We start from the raw sequence: 17,772 nt of genomic DNA on the forward strand, positions 1-17,772 counted from the left end.
TTTTTTAAAAAATTTAAAAATGTTTACTAGCAATAATAAAACTACTCAAAAACTGAGTATGAGGAGGATTTCAGACCTTGTGTGGTAGATAGCCAACAAATTGGTAAATCTATCACAATTGGGGTATTCACAACGGTGTCGTAAGTGTCATATTGTTGTATGTCGTAAACTTTAAACGCCTAAAAGTATATTACGGGGGTTCGCAAAATACCATCAAAGTCATATTATGAATTTTCGTAGTGTTAAAAAATAGTTGGTTGTGGATTAAGGTTCTCTGAGCGTTTAAAGTTTACGACAAACAACAATACGAAACTTATGGCACCGTTGTGAATCCCTCAAATGTAGCAAAAGTCATAGCACTGGTGCGACTACTACTGAAGTCAGAAGAGAACTTGCGTCAATTTTTTCCTAAAAACAAATAGTGATACAAAGCTCAACAACACTGTTGAAATAGAGAAATTCTTATAATTTAATATAGCACGTGTTTTGTACATGAATATATTTGCACTTGCATATTACTTATTTAGAATAGTGTGTTCGACGCCAGGTATGCGACATTTTTATACTAACATATGTTTACTTGTAATTAGGTTATATGGTTACGTGTAGGGCATTACAGTTTTGAAATATTTTGGGTTCTTTTAATATTCGCACTTAATCCAGTTCATTCAACGAAAATGCTTCTCTTAAGCATTGTTCTTCGCCAACAATAAAAATTAATTCTTTAAATTTTTTAAATGCGAATATTATGTGAGTAATGCTCCGAAACAAAAACAATTGATTCGTTTGTTTTTACGTACTGGTATGTACTCGTATACATATGTATATATGTGTATGTATGTTAGTACAAATAATGTCAATAAAGAAGATGTACATATGTAGGTAAAATTTTTAAATGTGAAGCTCCCGCCTACGAAAAAATAAGAAATGCTGCTGATGTCACCTTCATACAAAAGTTATATGAAGAAGGTTAATCGTCATCAAAGAATTAATTTAATTAGTTACGGTATACATATGTACATATGTACGTATGTCAGCATCAGCACAAAAAGCACAATTATTATTATTACAAACAGGGAGTTGAAAACAAAAGAAAAACTAAGTGCTGTTCGGTCTGACCTGGATAAGCAATGTGTTTCCAAGTAGGGGCGCACAGTGAAAATAAACTTTCCTTCTAAGAAAATCTAATACCTGGAGAACGAGATAGGTATAGAAATAAATGTAGATACCGTTACTTCAATAGAAGTTATGTTTTCTTTCGTTTTTTGACCTGAGTGAACAGTATGCGTTCACCTTTTTAAAAAGTTTGAAACATATATTTTCGCTGTTCATGTGTCAAGCAATCCATTTTGCATGCTCGATGGAGCCTAAAATATATTTTAAATTATTCTTAAGAACATCATTGCCGGTGTGTTTTTAAGCTGAAAAAGAGAAGAATAGTAATTTTGTAGGGCGCTTTTATGAATAAGGTAATTTTAGTTTAATATTAACAATACCATGGTTGATACTTTCAAAAATAATATGGCGATATTATTTGTTTACATTGAACAAATTTCTTGTTGCTGATTTTTTCGTTTGAATACGTTTATTTTCTTCATTTCAGATATAAGCAAATCTCAAACTGCGATATTTTAATATCTGCTGAAGCTTATTCACTCAAAATTGACATTTACAATGATTTTGAGACGAAAAATAGGAATATTATAAATTTTTACAAAATGGTCGTAGCCACGCCCACTTATGATTACATATGTATGGCTTGCTAACCGCTCCACCAATTTCTCCCAAACTTGACATATTATTGGCCCTGGTACAACACACCATATGGCTGAAAATTTTTAAAATCGGACAATAACCATATGCCATACAACGGTAATTTAGAGAAATACGAAATCTTCGATAAATCAGTAAATACTAAAGCTAATTTAATCAAAATTAGTGCCTGCAATAATTGTTTAGCTAGCAATACGTGTATGATACAATTTTGGAGAATGGGCGTAGCACCTCCCAATCTGCACCAAACTCGGTAAGATTATTGTGCTTGGCACATAGAAAGAAATCGTTGAAAGTTATAGAAATCGGACTAAAATTACGGCCACTTTTCATATAACGGTAAATTTTAGAAATGCTTTAAACTTCAATGTTTCAAAATTTAAGGACGCTAATTTACTCAAAATTGATACTAACAACAACACCTTGAAAAGAAATAACATTATTTGGAATTTCGGAAAATACGCCTGATACAGCCCACATATGACTATAATTTGTATATTTTTTAATTTTTATTTATTAAAACTGAAATAATTGATGTATTTAATATTGGTGCTTTGTTTGGTTTTCAGTAAATATGAAAAAAAACTAATCTATGAAGTTCAGAATGGCAGCGCCTTCAACGAAAAAGTTAACCAGAAAAACAGCGAAAAACTTCGATTCACAACTTCGGTTCTGAGAACACCCGCACTATATCGCCGCCGAAGCCAAGTGGCCAGAGGTTTGCAATTCCACCAGGTAGGACCTAGGTTCAAATCATTGTCTAACCAAAGGTTACAAACTAGTCGGGATCACCTCTCCCAAACAAGGTTAGGAGAAGTAATCTTGAGGGGAAAAAAAGAAATTTCTGTTTACACGTGCCCTTGAAAACGGGTAATATTAATACATGCACTTTCTTTTCAATAGCTACATATGTACATATAAAAGTATTTTACCGAGTTAAATGTATGGAATTCTTCGAGTTGCAAGAATGCTGTCACTCAAATTCAATAGGCATACAACCACGTACATACACATACATATGTATGAAGTATTTATTTATGAATGTTTGTAGCATATATAATTCCATTAACACAAAAGTGGGTGAGGTCATATAGATCAATGCAGGGAAACAAATAATTCTATTAATTTTGCGAACGTAATAGAACAAAAAATCTCTCAAACAATGTTCTAGTCAATGTTCGAGCTGTTGACCAAGCAGTGCGATTGGGGCGAATGTCTGGCAATTAAAAAAAATATATTTGAAATGTATATAATCGAACGTCTGCCTTTTGACTAGTGTTTAGGCAATCGAAGATTTCAAAATTTTAAAATTAAAGATAATTGACGCGAGATATGTATGTACATATATACTACATATGTACATATATACATTTGTAGCCGCTGTGGTGTAGTGGTTAGCAGTGCGTGCTACCACTCTGCAGGGCCTGGGTTCAAGCCCTGGTCAAAGCAACATCGCATCTTGAGAAACCTCCTTAAAATATTTATAAGGAAATCTTCTTCGAAATCATGGCCGCTTTCAGCAAGAAATGCTATGGAATTAAGTGATGTGGTCATTTCAAGCTATAAAAGGGGAACGGAACTAACAGGACAACGACTGCCCTTACATGCCGACGCTAAGGTGGTTTTGAAATAAATAGTTTTTTATCATCTCTAACTTAACCGTATTTATTGATTTACGGATATTCATAAATATTTCTATTCATAAAAATCATAAAGCCAAACTAAACTTTAAACGTTTGTTAATTAATTAAATCTTTCGAAGATTTTCAAGACGCAAGTTATCTACGAAACACATAGCACTGATACTATAAGAAATAAAATTCTTAGACTATAAGCAATAAGTGAGCGGATTTTTTAAAATATCTTAGTTTTCATGCTTCTACTATATAAAAAGTGGTCGTGATTGGTTTCTATTAGCTTATTCTCTAAGTTTTATTGAGATACCTAAATTTTTACTCCAGTTATTAATTAATTCCGCACCTCCATACAAAATTTCCCACTGTGCGGCCCCTACGTTCGGAGAAAAAAATCGGAATTCACTTGGAACCGAAGCAATTCCCTAGCAAAAGCTTAAGGAACGAGCTCTAATTTACTAAGTTTAGGGTGTTAAGAAGTAGGATCAGGTGGGTAAGTTCTAGAATAGGGTATTTACTTGAGTTCAATGCGTTTTTGGAAAAAAATTGTCTGACAAAAAATACGACTCTTGTAAAAAAGAGTCTGCCTGCCAAGGGGCGACCGCTATTAGAAACAACTCTTTCTTTCATTTTATTTTTATATTATATTATTTTTATATTAGACGGAAACTGGGCTCGATCCTAGGCCCTGTGGAATGGTGATGCGCACTTCTAACCAAAATACTTTTTGGAAAAAATCCTTGCAAAAATACTTTACATTTAGGGGTGTGCAACGAACTTTTGGTTTCTAGTACGGTCCAATATACATACATCTACTACGCTTATACATAAACAATTAAAAATTTTTTTAACAGCAGAGTTGAGAAACATAAATATAGTGGCCCACAAAATAATAGAAGTGCGATATTTTGATCAGTTTTGGCTATTTTTCTTTTGTTTATTTAATATTCATTATTTTTTATAAAAGTCAAGCTGGATACACAACACCCAACAAATTTTCATCAATATTTCAAACTTTTCAATCAGAACCTTTAGAAAAAATGTTGGTATGCTAAAAAATCCAGTTGATTTTTGGCAATTTTTTTTCGCTGGCACTGTCCCCATATAAAAGAAAATTGTCGAACTTACTTTGTATGGAAAAAACGTGAAACACCCTTAACCAAAAATAATTCTCAAAAAACTTGAAACTTGCACTTCTAGAATTAAAGGGGCTACAAAACTGCATTCCAACATTTTTTCTAAAGATTTTGATTAAAAAGTTTGAGATTTTGGTAAAAATTTGCAGAATTTTTATAATTCTTGTACAAACTTTGAAAGGTAAATGTATATGGTTATTGTTGATGTACTAGCACTGGACAGCAGGAATAATTTTTATTTAATAGCACTCGCTATTAAACCCAATTGTTTTGAGAGTGAGTAAAAGAGTAAGTAGCTTACTGAATATTCAGAGGTATTGCGCCGAGAGAAAATTGAGCGAATGTGAGTAACGGATGAAAATCGTGGTCGCAAGCGAAGATCAAGAACAGCAGCCAAAATTAGCAGGTGATAAATAGAGAATACAATTCAATGAGAGAGTTTAATGATGCGTATATTTTATGTGAGAAAATAATCGTGAGTATACGCCTTGTTGGATGTGATCGCGACTAATAATGATTTCCCAATTAGTATGTGACTAGTGCTCGTGGAATGAAAACAAAACTTCTACCAACAATAAAAGGCAAATTTATTGATTCGAAATCAAAAATAATACGTAAAGTGTTCGCTTCTTGTTATTGTACATTAAAGTGAAATAAATAATTCCAAATGACCATCGACGAAAAAGAATGCGCTGAGGTGATAATCAAAAATGACCCCATACTTAAAGGCATTGAATTAAAAAACATCGGCTTTCTTGAGCCACAACCAGTGATCGTCAACTGTCCCGCCTGTGAAGCTGAAGCGCTAAGCATTGTGCATCTGGAAGCGGTTACATGTCTGCAACGATTTCTAAATGCTACAAAGTTGTGGTAAGCAAAAGCGCGAGAAATTTCGATAATGGAAATGAATTAAGTACAAAAAGAGCTAAGTGAAATGTGTTGCCAGATAAAGTATTTAAAAAAACGTATACATACATATCGCTAATTTTCTGCAAGACATCCAAATCCAATTTGTTTTAGTTAAGTATGCAGAAAGGGCCACAACCTCTACTTTTGTGTTGTGTAAAAATTTCATAGCTGTATCGAATAGCTCCGTGGAAGAAAATGTGTCTTAATTTTACCTTTTTTTGATGTTTTGAGTTTTTGATTTTTTGGACTACGACACTATTGCAGAGAAGAAACGATATACATATATGTACGAATAACTATTTATTAGCTTACGAAGGTACCCTGACGGGAAAAAATAACTCAGTTTCAAAAATTGGCATATCGACCCATTTCTGCGTTAATCACGTACATTTCTGTATTTTTTGGGGGAAACTAAACAGTTTAAGCGTGACACTATTTATACTTATAATAAAATTGTAACATATGAAAATAAAAGTGGAACCAGAAATCTATACATGCATATAATAAAATTGTAACAGGCCGATGTCTGCCCATTGTTGATATTAAAGAAAAATAAATAGGGGAGGTCGTTATTAGAGCAAGAGAAGCCAAATAAACAATTTTTAAAATTTCTGTCTGTCTGTGTACGCGCGTCACACGAAAACTAATGCATGGAATTGAATGCAGTTTTCTTTCACCCATCTATTGCCAGGGGTCTAACTTAAGAGCGAAATACACCACACAAGCGGTTTGACAAACCAAGCGAAATTTCCCTTTGCTTCAAGCCATTTGTGCTGTGTATGGGGGTGTTTGAAGGTTTGACAAACCGCTTGAGGGAAATTTGAGCAAAAATCAAAATTTTTTGATTTTCTGGCCGCCATGTTGATGTTTGATCAAACCGCTTGCGTTGTGTATAGCAAAATCGCCTCATTCGCAACGAAATTTTCACCGAGTAAGGACGTAAGAGAGGAAAATGAAAGAAAACCATAATATTTAGCATTGCGAACTCGAAGAAAACTAAAATTCTTTGCTTGAACGAGTCATGTTTGCATGGTGTATGGCGAAATGGGAAAAGTAGGTTTGAAGAATGTTTGACAAGCCGCTTGTGTGGTGTATTTCGCTCTTTAGAATATAGAAAAAAAATAGACAGCTGCCACCTGTTAGAAAATTGCAGTTTAAGTAAATTTATAAGATAAAGTAAATTTTGCAATATGGCAGTAAAAATAAATAGGTTTAAGAGGCTTACAGCCGAAAATATTTTTGTTGAGGATTGAAACCTGTTAAATTTTAATTTGATTTAATTGATAAGAAAAATTGAGCATTGCAATATGCGTATCAAACTGAAGTGTTTTAAGAAAGTTTACTGCCGAAAATATTTTCAATTAAGGTTGCCACCTCTTTGAAAAATTGTATTCTATTAAATTGATAAAATATTTGAAATATTACAATACGGCAAACAGCACAAAAATACTTTTACGCGGGGAATTTGCTAGTGTTAAAAAAAAATCGTTTATTGTATCCTAGTGAAAAAATTAGCGCTCTTTCATACACACCTAAACTGGCTCCACAGCAGATACAAGGTTAACGCAGAAACGGGATGATATGTGAAAATTAGTTACTAGTCAACTAATTTCGCATCAATTTAAAACAAGTGCAGCAGTTCTGATTCCATATTCAATTTTGCCTTTCTTGTTCATCAACTTCGTTTCATTTAAGTTGTTGAACTTGAACTACAAGTAAACTAATTACAAATGTTAAATAAATATATATAAATTATTACTTAAAAAAAATTTTTTTTTGCTAGATACTCATTGTAAACTCCCACTTTTACTTCCAGCAAAAATTGGCAGCATCGCAACGACATCAACCACTATTGCAGTAAATGTGGCTGTTATATTGGCCGCTATGTGCCGATAAATTGCAGCGAACGTTGTATATCGCGCAGTGCCCGCAAGATGGCGGCCAATGACAGTATGTCACTAAAGACACGTCCAAAGGATTGTGCTGAGAAAGTCCAGAAGTCACGTGAGAAATTTAAAGCGAAACGTGCCGCGAAAAAAGCAGAGAGAGAGGCAGCCGAATCGCCGATGACAACAGTGGTTCGTGAAGGAAAGAAATAACGAAGAAATAGTTAATGTGGAGAGAAATGTAGAAAAATTCGAAAATATTGAATGAACTAAATTCATTAACATACTACATTATTTTAGTTAAGGGTAATAAAAATACATAATGAACAACAGTTTGGTGTCAATATATTAAAGCCAAAAAAGGGATTGAGAGCGCCAGATTTTAATGTAATTATCCGAAATATACTGATATTGATTCACTCACCAATAAAAATGATCAAAATAATAAAAAAAAAAAACAATTACTTAATCGTTACAATTATGTGACAGTTAAAACTCATTAAGTAAACTTTTTGGAGAAACCCCGTTTTTTGCTTAAAGCTTACTATTTTTTATGGACCCTTTAAAACAAGACGATAACGGGGGCATAAATTGCCGCAGGCAGCTTTTATGTAACTGAAAATATCATTATCTACAAATTATAACAAAAATATCGGCAGATAAAATTCATTTCTGTATTAAATAAGTTTCTGTTGGCATCGTAATTGGCTTTTATATTGTAGTTAGCTAAAAAATATATAAACGTATAATTACTGATGCCAAGAATTGGTGGCCGATATACATACAGAGCTCGTAAACATTATAGCCGCAACACTCTTTGAGAAGTTTTAACATATTATTTTTGTTGTTATTTAATTTTGGTATTTTTGTTATGAAAATATATGTAGTTATAAAAGTAAACAAGTTTCGAATGGCTAAAAATTTCCGATTTTTTTTTTTTATCGAAGATGTTACGGTTTTCTTCCATATAAAAATAAATTGTGTATATTCGTTATATGGAAGCAAATGGGACAAAAAAAATCTACATATTTTAACTTATAATCAGTCGTTACTAAGAAATCAATGTTAGACCAGGAATATGCCGACGTCGAACTCGGGCTGTAAATCTAAATGGTTCGCATGAGGACATGCTCCTCATATTTGCATCAAAAATATTTTCTGTAGACCAAATAAATAAATAAATAAATAAATAAATAAAAAGCAGACCTCATGAAATTATGCCATGCCGGACAAATACCAGAGAAATGGTATATGATACAAAAACTTACCGTCAACAAATATGCTCCCGAACTCTGCCGAAGCCGTGCGACATAAACAAAAAAATTTCAAAACGCACAAAGAAGTCAATATGAGCAAATCCCAGGAGTTGTTTTTTTTTGCAGTGCCACTCCTTTCTCTCGGCAAAAAAAACGCCAAAGCATTATTCTTGCGTTTATTTCAGTCAATGGCATTCCAGAAATAAGTATAGTAAAAAGTAAATCAAGTAATTGGACAATATCAGCCTCAAAAATATTATTTAGGCGAAAAAGTACCGAAATAACTCAGTTTTTCGTTGTCAGCATATCTGTCGCAGCTATTTTGTAATTTTCGAAATTTTATGATATTCTTAAATTTTAATAATTTTATGACTATGATTTGAGAAACTAAAATTCCATTTTATAAATTTTTATTGGCAAACTCGAAATTCATTCTGAAATTGTTATATTGTACATTAAGAGAATAATATATATATACAAACAGAATACTGTGTAAAAGTCTCCCACGCAAATATTTAATTACTTTTAAATAATATGACTTTTAAGTTAAGGCGTGCGAGTAAACATTTTAGATGACTGCGAATGGTGCTATACTGGGGCGTACACGTTACATACGCAACTACGTCGTATAGGTACGGTGACCATATTAACCAACGTAAAATAAAGGACATTTTTTTTCAAAATGATTTGTGAATACGTACATACAACTTGTACGATAAAAGTACCTTATCCATATCATAATCTAAATCAAATATTTACCAGTTAATTATATTATTTAATTGTACAAGTTCCCCTGCTGTAGCGAAAAATGAAGCCAAATCCTTTTCAAGGACTTCGTCATCCTTTGCTGCGAAAATGCGTTTTCCATAATTTATACTGCGCGACGAAGTCAGCACACGGTGGTTCAAAATTGGAATTTAATGTTCATAATTCACCGGAGCCTTCATTTTTCAACCAATTTTTACTAAAAACCAAAATAATAATATTTATTTTGGTTAATATTTTTTATAACATTTCAGAATTTTTTTGTGTAATTTTTTCGTTTTGGGAGAACCATACAATTGTTTTCAACTAGTTTTTGTTATGTGACATTTATTGCTACTTTTTCTGAATTTTGCACTAAAAAATTTAATATAATCAAATAAAATGTCATACATCCGGCTCAACTGGTCTCTTGCAAATATTGTAATCTTTCATAAAAAAAAATAAAACTTAATCAAATTACGAACACTAAATGCCAGTTTTGAAGCACTGTGCAGCAGGGGGTTTATTGTTTTCTTAAAGTGGAACTGGAAACTCAGCGCGCAACACGATCCTCCTTTATAGATTGTATAAATATTACCGAATAAATATAAACCCTTAAGTGGGGGCGAAACAAACTGGCGAAGGTTTTCATTATATTTTGTAAGGGACATTTTTATTTTTCATATTCTGTGTTTAAAAATGTATTTCTTTTATTTATTTATGAAGAATGCAGAGCTGATTTAAAAAACAGTTTAAGAAATAAAGGACCTGTCCTTTATTTTGAAAAAAATTATAAAGGACAGGGGGTTAAAATAAAGGACTGCCCTTTAAAATAAAGGACGGATAGTCACCGTAGGTATAGGCGAAAATAAAAGGCATTTGATGGTACTGCATATTATATAACAGCATATTATTCGCCCCATCATGGTTGACGACGTCGATGTAATTTTTGTATCAAAAAATAGCGTGGGTTGGAGAAATATTAAATACCCAGAACAGAAATTCGCCAGAACTTATTTACTTATGAAATATTTAACTAACTACAAAAGCTAAAATGCACAAAAAATGCACTGACAGAAATGGATTTAAAAATATATATATATTTTTTAATTATGGGCGGGCAGTAATCGATAAAAAATTAAAGTTGGGTCAAGAGAATTCCGTTAGATGTTCAATATTCCTTGCTCTATTTATAAAAGTGAGGTACCATTTGGAAGGTAATGAATCAAGCTTTCTCTATTCAGAAGCTAAATCACAAAAGTATGTCTCGGTCGAGATCAAATGCAAATGAATTAATCGAAGAAAATGCAATTGCTAGTAGGCCTGAAAAAATAAAATTTCATCAAAACTAGCACTTTCCAGCAGCTAAGGTTATGTTGTTTAAAGTCCTAAGAGTAGTGGAAAATATACTGAGATACAAACTATCCTTACTAATATTATAAATCCGAAAAAGAGTTTGATTGTTTGCTACGCTTTCACGCTTTAAAACCTAAATTTCAGTGGTGAGAAAGAACGCGTATTGTTCTACCAACGACCCATAAACAATTTTTTGGAAGGATTAATAAGTGAGCAGGAGTGTAGAGCAGGTCGCCTCCGCGTGATGCACCCTGGGTTACGCCAAAGGGCCTGCGGCTGATTGCAAGCTATCTTTAATATGAGGTACATTTTAGGAACGTCCGAACTGCAACTTTTAGGTTCCCCAAACTAACTACATGCTATCTATGCATGATTTTAAATTAAAAAAATTATCATTATATAAGGTTGCTTCCTTAGCCTTTTTTGCACTAATGCTTTATAATTTTTGAAAATCGAAACATGGTTTAAACTATTCCAAAATACGAAATCATGGTACAGAGCCCTAGAAAACTGCCAATTTCTGGTCACTCTTACAAGACATGTGGCACGTTTTTCAACATTGTTCATTTATTAATATCCTGCCCTACCTTGTGGTGCTAATGAAAGGTTGAAAGGTCGCTGTACAAATTTTCTTGTTACTATTTAACAACAAAATTCTTTCGGTTTTGCCCTTAGTTCTTCGCAATTTGGGCAAAAATTCGCACACCATAAGTGGATAAAGAAATTATACCTTTATTTATACCAAGCACACAAAGCTTTCGTAAATATATATGTATGTATGTATGTGTGTAAAGTTTTGCATCACCAAAAAGCACAAAAGCGTTAGTATTACAGCAAAGCTTTAAAGCTAAAACACTTTCGAAATGGTTCGTGCACGAATATAATCCAAACAAGTACATAAAATAGTTTTCAATGTCAAAAGCATTAGAAAGAGGAAGTAAAATGTGTAGGGAAAGAGCTACATACACAAAAGCATACACACAAGCTTTCCGCTGCTATACGACATGATTAACGCAAAAGCTAACATATGGAAAAACGGTACAGCTAAAAGTTTCCACTCTTCAAGCACACCGACAACTCCGCTTCTCCTTACATTCCCCGCCCGTCGCACGCATATCCGTCTCTTTAATCAACGTCTCCTCCGTTTGACAATACTCCCGATTTGGCTTCACACAATTATTGGCGCGATCGTACAGCCCCAGGAAGGTCTTACAGTTGGAGCAATGAAGGTACTCCTTGTTGTCATTGGGCAGTAGAAAGGGCAGGAAGCAGAACGGCCAACAGCCGAGTATGCAAACGGCGCAGCAGGAATTGTTGGAGCTGCGTTCGGTTTGTGTGCGTATCAGCGGCCGACGATTGGCACCGCATTTTGGACAGTAGATAGTACCGGTGGCGGGCCGCCACTTTTCGATCGAAGTGCGGTAGAGGCTGCGTTTGGGTTTCTCATTGTAATTAAAATGCGACGAAGGCGTGTGCACTTGGTAGCGGCGCGTATGGACAGTGCTTCCGTCGTTGCTGCGGTCATCACGTAGATCACAGTTGGGCATTTCCATTTTGTCTCGGCTGTCAACTGGCATTTTAAAGATACCTTTAGTTGATTATGTTGAAATGAGAGCGAACGCTAAAGATGCGGTCAAACGGTCGATTAACTTACCACGTTGTGAGCGTATGTGCATATGTTCGCGTGATGAAGTGGAGCGGGGCTGAAAGCGCTCAAACTCCTCGGACTGGCTGCCAGCGGTGCGTTCCAACATTGTCGGCTGGAATGTGGCGGCATTGTCATCGATCGTTTCGTGTGGCACAACTATGTTGTTAGCTGCTTCACGCATGGCCGTGTTGCCGTTGCGTGGCATGCCGTTGCTGCCGTTATTAACGACTTCAAGTTCGGGATGATCGGTGCGAATATGTTCGAGTAGAGCGTTGGTGTCGTAGCGAGAGCAGTCTAGAATTTTGTTGCATTTTAAACAACGCACGTAATGCGTCTTAGCGGGTTCTGGTGAGTCCATGGTCCATTTTAAATGACTAATTTACAATGATTTTTTTATTTTCCTTTTTTACCAGAAAAAATTGGGATCCAAATCTTTTGCAATTACAACTTTAAGCAAGGTATTGAAAAATTTCGTTTTATGCAGCACTAAAACACACAAATTTACGTGCAAGCCATTAAAAAATTTTGTTGTATTAAATTTGGTATTGCCAAATTATTAACACGATTTGGTTTTGGTTCGATGAATTTATTTAAATAAATAAGTTCTGCGGAATTTTAGCACTTTTTTTAAAAGTAAAATTTAAAATGGATTCATTATTTTTAAGTGATTTGCAACAGCAGAAATGATGTTAAATTGAATCGTAAAAGTATTTTGCAACAGAATTTTTCTTTCAACTATTTCTATTTGTAATTTTTGATATGTAATACAAATTTTTAAATGACAAGTCTCCAAAATAATGTCATACATACATATGTTCAGGGTTTACTATGGACAGTTTTATAAAATTCGATATTCAGGAATGCAGTACAAACGTACTATGTACAATATTTTTCCAAAAAAAACCTCATACTAATTTTTTTTATGAAAATGTAAATTTTTTCATATTTAACAATTCTTTGTTGCCAAAATTCGTTTGTAAATTATCTGGCCTAACAAAGTTGGGTTTTCGAAAAGAAAATTAAAGGAAAGTGAAACGGTTAATCTTTATCATTAAAATTTAGATCGGATAAGGAGTTGCTCTGTTATTCAGAGTTTAAAAAAAACTTTAAGACCAAAAAAATTTGGCATACAAAATAGCAAATTTAGGACTAGGAGTTATAAAATTGACAAAATTTTGTAATTCTTTTGGGAGACAAGCACCACATTCTTGTTTTGTTTTTTTACGTTTCACACAATTAAAAAAGGGGATCCCCGACAAATAATTTTGGGGTGTCAAGTTAAATCGCTTGGCCAGTCGATGGTTTTAATTTGGCGAAAATAGTTGCCACCTGTCGAACAGTTAAATTACAATTATTTAATAAACGCTGGCATCACATCCGCACCGTTCGTTCGAGATCAGATGTCAAATTAAAAGAATTGGCCTGCCAATTTTTAATAAGCCGGGAACGGATTCTTAGGACATAAAAACCTATAAAAAAGGCAAGATAAATCAAATCCGTAAGTCCAGCCTTTACTCGTACCCAACTTGCGAACTGAATGGCCCTACGTTTGTATGTCTTTTAACGGTGTACCTACTCCAGTCAGTAGCGCGGTCTGATTTTAATTAGTCATTGCGGGGTAACAGGACTCTGGCAATTACACCCAAGTACCCACGGATGAGGAGAACACTAGTACTCCTGAGAGAAAACTTTCTGTAGCAAGTATTATCAAATCGTCGGAATATAATTTTTTTTGTTGTTATGTATGTAACCGCATAACTTTGGACCACGTTAACCGATTACGATAATTCTTTTTCTATCGGAAGGGTGTAGCCTCAAGGGTGGTCCCATACGAAGTTGGTTTAGATCCGATCATTAAGTCTTGGAGAAATTAACCCTACTATTAAATTTTTATATGGGAATCGAAGTCGATTTTTTTTTGCTTAAAAATTACTTGTCGATAACTGAGGTTATATATAACAGAATAATAAGTAGACAGACGAATCGTGTAAATTATCAAGTAGATGGTACAGAAGTCTACCTCCGTGTGCCCGTATTTATTCAATTTGTGGACTTAAATATCCCAGATCTCGAAGAAAGATTTGCCAATATCTAATACATTATTAAGGGATTCATGGCGGTGTCCAAGCAAAAGTCGTCTGAAGTTGACAAAGTAACTGAATAATTCATCAAAACTTGTGAGTTTTATGAACAATATTGCTGAGTTGGGAGTGTGGAGAAGGTATCTGACTTCCAAGGCAGCATCAAATATCAATGTGTTGCTGAAGATTTTAGCTTCGCTTATTGAGTTCACTTCTACTATAGAACGAACCTTTTCATGGTTGAAACGGACGAATACTATCGAAAGCAACAAAATCAGAGAAGTCATTCCCATTTTTTTTAACTAAGTCCTTACATTAGAAGCATTTGAATGCAAAATTTTGACGTCTCTCTCTTTTCTTTTTAAAGAACCGCTTTAAGGGATTAGCTTCACCGCAAATACATCATTGCACTTGAATTTAAAAAAAAACCGCGGATACTCGATTTCCTTTATAACAGAGCTGTATGCATTTCGCGCAAATAACATCCATCATTTCCAATTTTGGGTTAAAAAATGAAAAAATAAAAACAAATTTTTTTAGATATGTTTAGGAATAAAATTCTTATTTTTAGCTAGTTTCAGATTGTAAGGCTTTACTCGTGGTCGAACAGTTCACTCCCCAAATGACCTAGAGCAATTTACGCCAATGACACAATTTATACTTACGTAGTATAATCTACCAAAATAACTAAGTACCTACAATAGGTGTCACTAATGCAAACATTGAACTCTAAAAGGATCAAAAATCGCACCAACACACACATTTAAGTTTACGTAGATGTATTTCGGTATTTATGTACGTACAATATATACGACTAACGTTGTCATTTGTTCAAATTTGTACAAACCAACCAGCCTGGTTCTGACAGCCGCGAAATAGCTTCAGACGACCAAATGATAGATAAGTTTTTGCACTGCCTGCAATAAATAGGCAAAAAGTCATTGAACATAAAAACATTTGTATGTATGTATGTACTCGCAGTTATATGCAAATATACCCAATCGTGAAGATGAGAAAAAATGTCTTATGCGTCCTATCATAAAGTTTTCCTCTACAACACCGCCATTAAACCAGTCCTTTTAAATAATGATTAATAATCATAATGATTAATAATTAAAGCATGTTTTTTTGGGTAACTGTTTATTGATTAAATGCAGATATTTGCATTTTAATAATTAATTACTTAAGAAAAAAAATTATTAATTTTAATTGCATGATTTTTTTGTTATTTTTTGATTATTTGCAATTATTTTTGATTTTTGAAATTGCATGATTAATATAATTATTTGGTTGTTTTCAATTATTTTAGATTTTTTTAATTTTATGATTAATATACATTTGATTATTTTTAATTACTTTTGGTTTTGTTTTCAATTTTATGATTTATTTCAATTTGGCAATAATACATTACAATAATACTCATACCTACATATGTCTATACGTTAGATCTGCTCCAATGTTTGCTCTACAAAATTCATTCTGAAGGTACTAATGAATAGCGAAGACAGTTGACCATGTCTGTAAGAAATTAGCCCTTATTTGTAAACTACATTACAAGTACTTATACGTACAGTGAATTTGAATTCAGTTATTTAATTTTAACTTATAAAAATATGCCTGCCAAATACCGCTTTATCTATTCGGAAAAATAGTAAAAAGTAATAAAGCCATAATTAAAAAAAAAATTAAGTAATTAAAAATAATCAAACAATTAAAAATAATAATTTGATTAATTTTGATTATTTGATTATTTCCAATTACTTAAATATTTCTGATTACTTTTAATTATTAATTACTGGGTCATGTAATAAAATTAAAATAATCATTAAAATTAAGAATGCACAAAATTAATTATTACTAATAGCAATGGAAATTTAACAGCTCTGGTTACGACGTTTTGTACGTATTTATGTAGGTGTGATTTTCAAATGTATTTGTATTTTCAAAATAGGAATTTCCCTGCAAAAAATTGTGCGACTAATCTCTAAAGAGAATATTCCGAGATTACTCTCAATCGGGTACAATTGGCCATTGATTAGTCCCAACTAGTCTCATAGGGGTACTAATGGAGGTCAATTAGTCTCGACTCATCCCTTATGGGTATAATTGGAGATCAATTAGTCCCCAACTCATCTCTAACGGGTACTATTAACGATTTAATGATATGTACGCACTTAGTCAATGAAATTTCATGTGCGGCGTTGGCACACAGAGAGAGTATTCGCCTAACAAAACAGAGCACCACGGTTCGAATCTCAGCTGGCTCAAATTTTTATTTTTATTTTTTAAAAGTGACTAGTCGCTTTTTATACCCGTTTGGGTATAAAGGTGTACAATTAGTCTCTTCATAGGACATGCTCGAACAAAAGCGATCAGTTCATTCCATATAAAGAGATCAAAAGTGGTATTAGTCGCATGCTCCTTTGCGATTGCTCCCGGGGTCATCCTGGATTAGTCCCATTTTTTGCAGGGTTGGTATTTTGCAATTATATAAATTTTTGTAAAACTAGCTTGTATTTGTATTTGAGATACTTTTTGTGTGATGTATTGGTATTTTGCATTTAAATATTATTTTACAGGTATTTTTAACACCACTGGCCAACATTAAATTGCAGACAACATTTCCTTCTGGGAGGATAAATAAACTTATATATCGCACGCTAATGCACTCGTGTTGGTGCATGCATATTTATGTACAGTATGCTGGATATTGTCTAACACCCAAAAACGAGGTGCAATAACTGCTGGCACGTTGAAAATGAGTTTATTAAACTTCTTCTTTGCGCCGCAATTCCCAAATAGGCTATTCAACTTTGCGCATAATCCTGTCGGCAATGTCCTTTTGAGTGATTTGCGTAAGCAGCGCGGATATACCAGGTCAATAAAAAGTCACGATGTTAATTGGAACCACAAAACATTGGTAATAAATCAGTGAGTTCGTGATGGCCGTGTTTAGCTAGGTTTGTTAAGTACGGATACACATAGATACATACATAGGGTCCATATCTACATACATACATATATACATTCAAATGCATTATTCTTGAACTTAAAATTTAAAAATAACACGGTTCAACAAAATTTGATCGTATTTTATCTCAAAAACGGGACCGATCTCATCTTATAGAATTTTTGATGCTAATTATTTGAAGTGCATTTACAAAATTTTTCTAGAACGCTCAGTTTTTCAGCGAAAAACTTTTTGAGGTGTCGAAAAATAGCAAAAGTGGCAAATTAAAAAAAAACAAAATTAACCAAATATTGAATTGGGGACGTAGTTTTCCCGATGAAAATAACCACGTATTAATGAAAATCTATTTAGTCTGATGGATTCTATCTCATGTCGATG

At 33.4% G+C, this 17,772-nt stretch overlaps 2 protein-coding genes across 2 annotated transcripts; one reads left to right on the forward strand and one right to left on the reverse strand.

The window, feature by feature from the left end:
* The first annotated feature begins 5,088 nt into the window (after window positions 1–5,088).
* On the forward strand, window positions 5,089–8,154 carry LOC108365272 (uncharacterized). The gene is made up of 2 exons (XM_017619268.1): window positions 5,089–5,413; window positions 7,269–8,154. The coding sequence occupies exons 1-2, from the start codon at window positions 5,211–5,213 to the stop codon at window positions 7,549–7,551; spliced, it is 486 nt and encodes a 161-aa protein (XP_017474757.1). The 5' UTR covers window positions 5,089–5,210; the 3' UTR covers window positions 7,552–8,154.
* A 3,601-nt stretch (window positions 8,155–11,755) lies between these two features.
* LOC108365273 (uncharacterized) lies at window positions 11,756–12,700 on the reverse strand. Its single transcript, XM_017619269.1, has 2 exons — window positions 12,349–12,700; window positions 11,756–12,282 (listed from the first exon to the last, which is right to left on the reverse strand). Exons 1-2 carry the CDS (start codon window positions 12,698–12,700, stop codon window positions 11,756–11,758), a joined length of 879 nt encoding a protein of 292 aa, XP_017474758.1.
* Window positions 12,701–17,772: the final 5,072 nt, after the last annotated feature.

Source organism: Rhagoletis zephyria, unplaced genomic scaffold, assembly GCF_001687245.7.
Source record: "Rhagoletis zephyria isolate East Lansing unplaced genomic scaffold, Rhagoletis_zephyria_1.1 Rzeph_scaffold_01822, whole genome shotgun sequence".
In the NCBI taxonomy this organism is placed as follows: Eukaryota; Metazoa; Arthropoda; class Insecta; order Diptera; family Tephritidae; genus Rhagoletis; species Rhagoletis zephyria.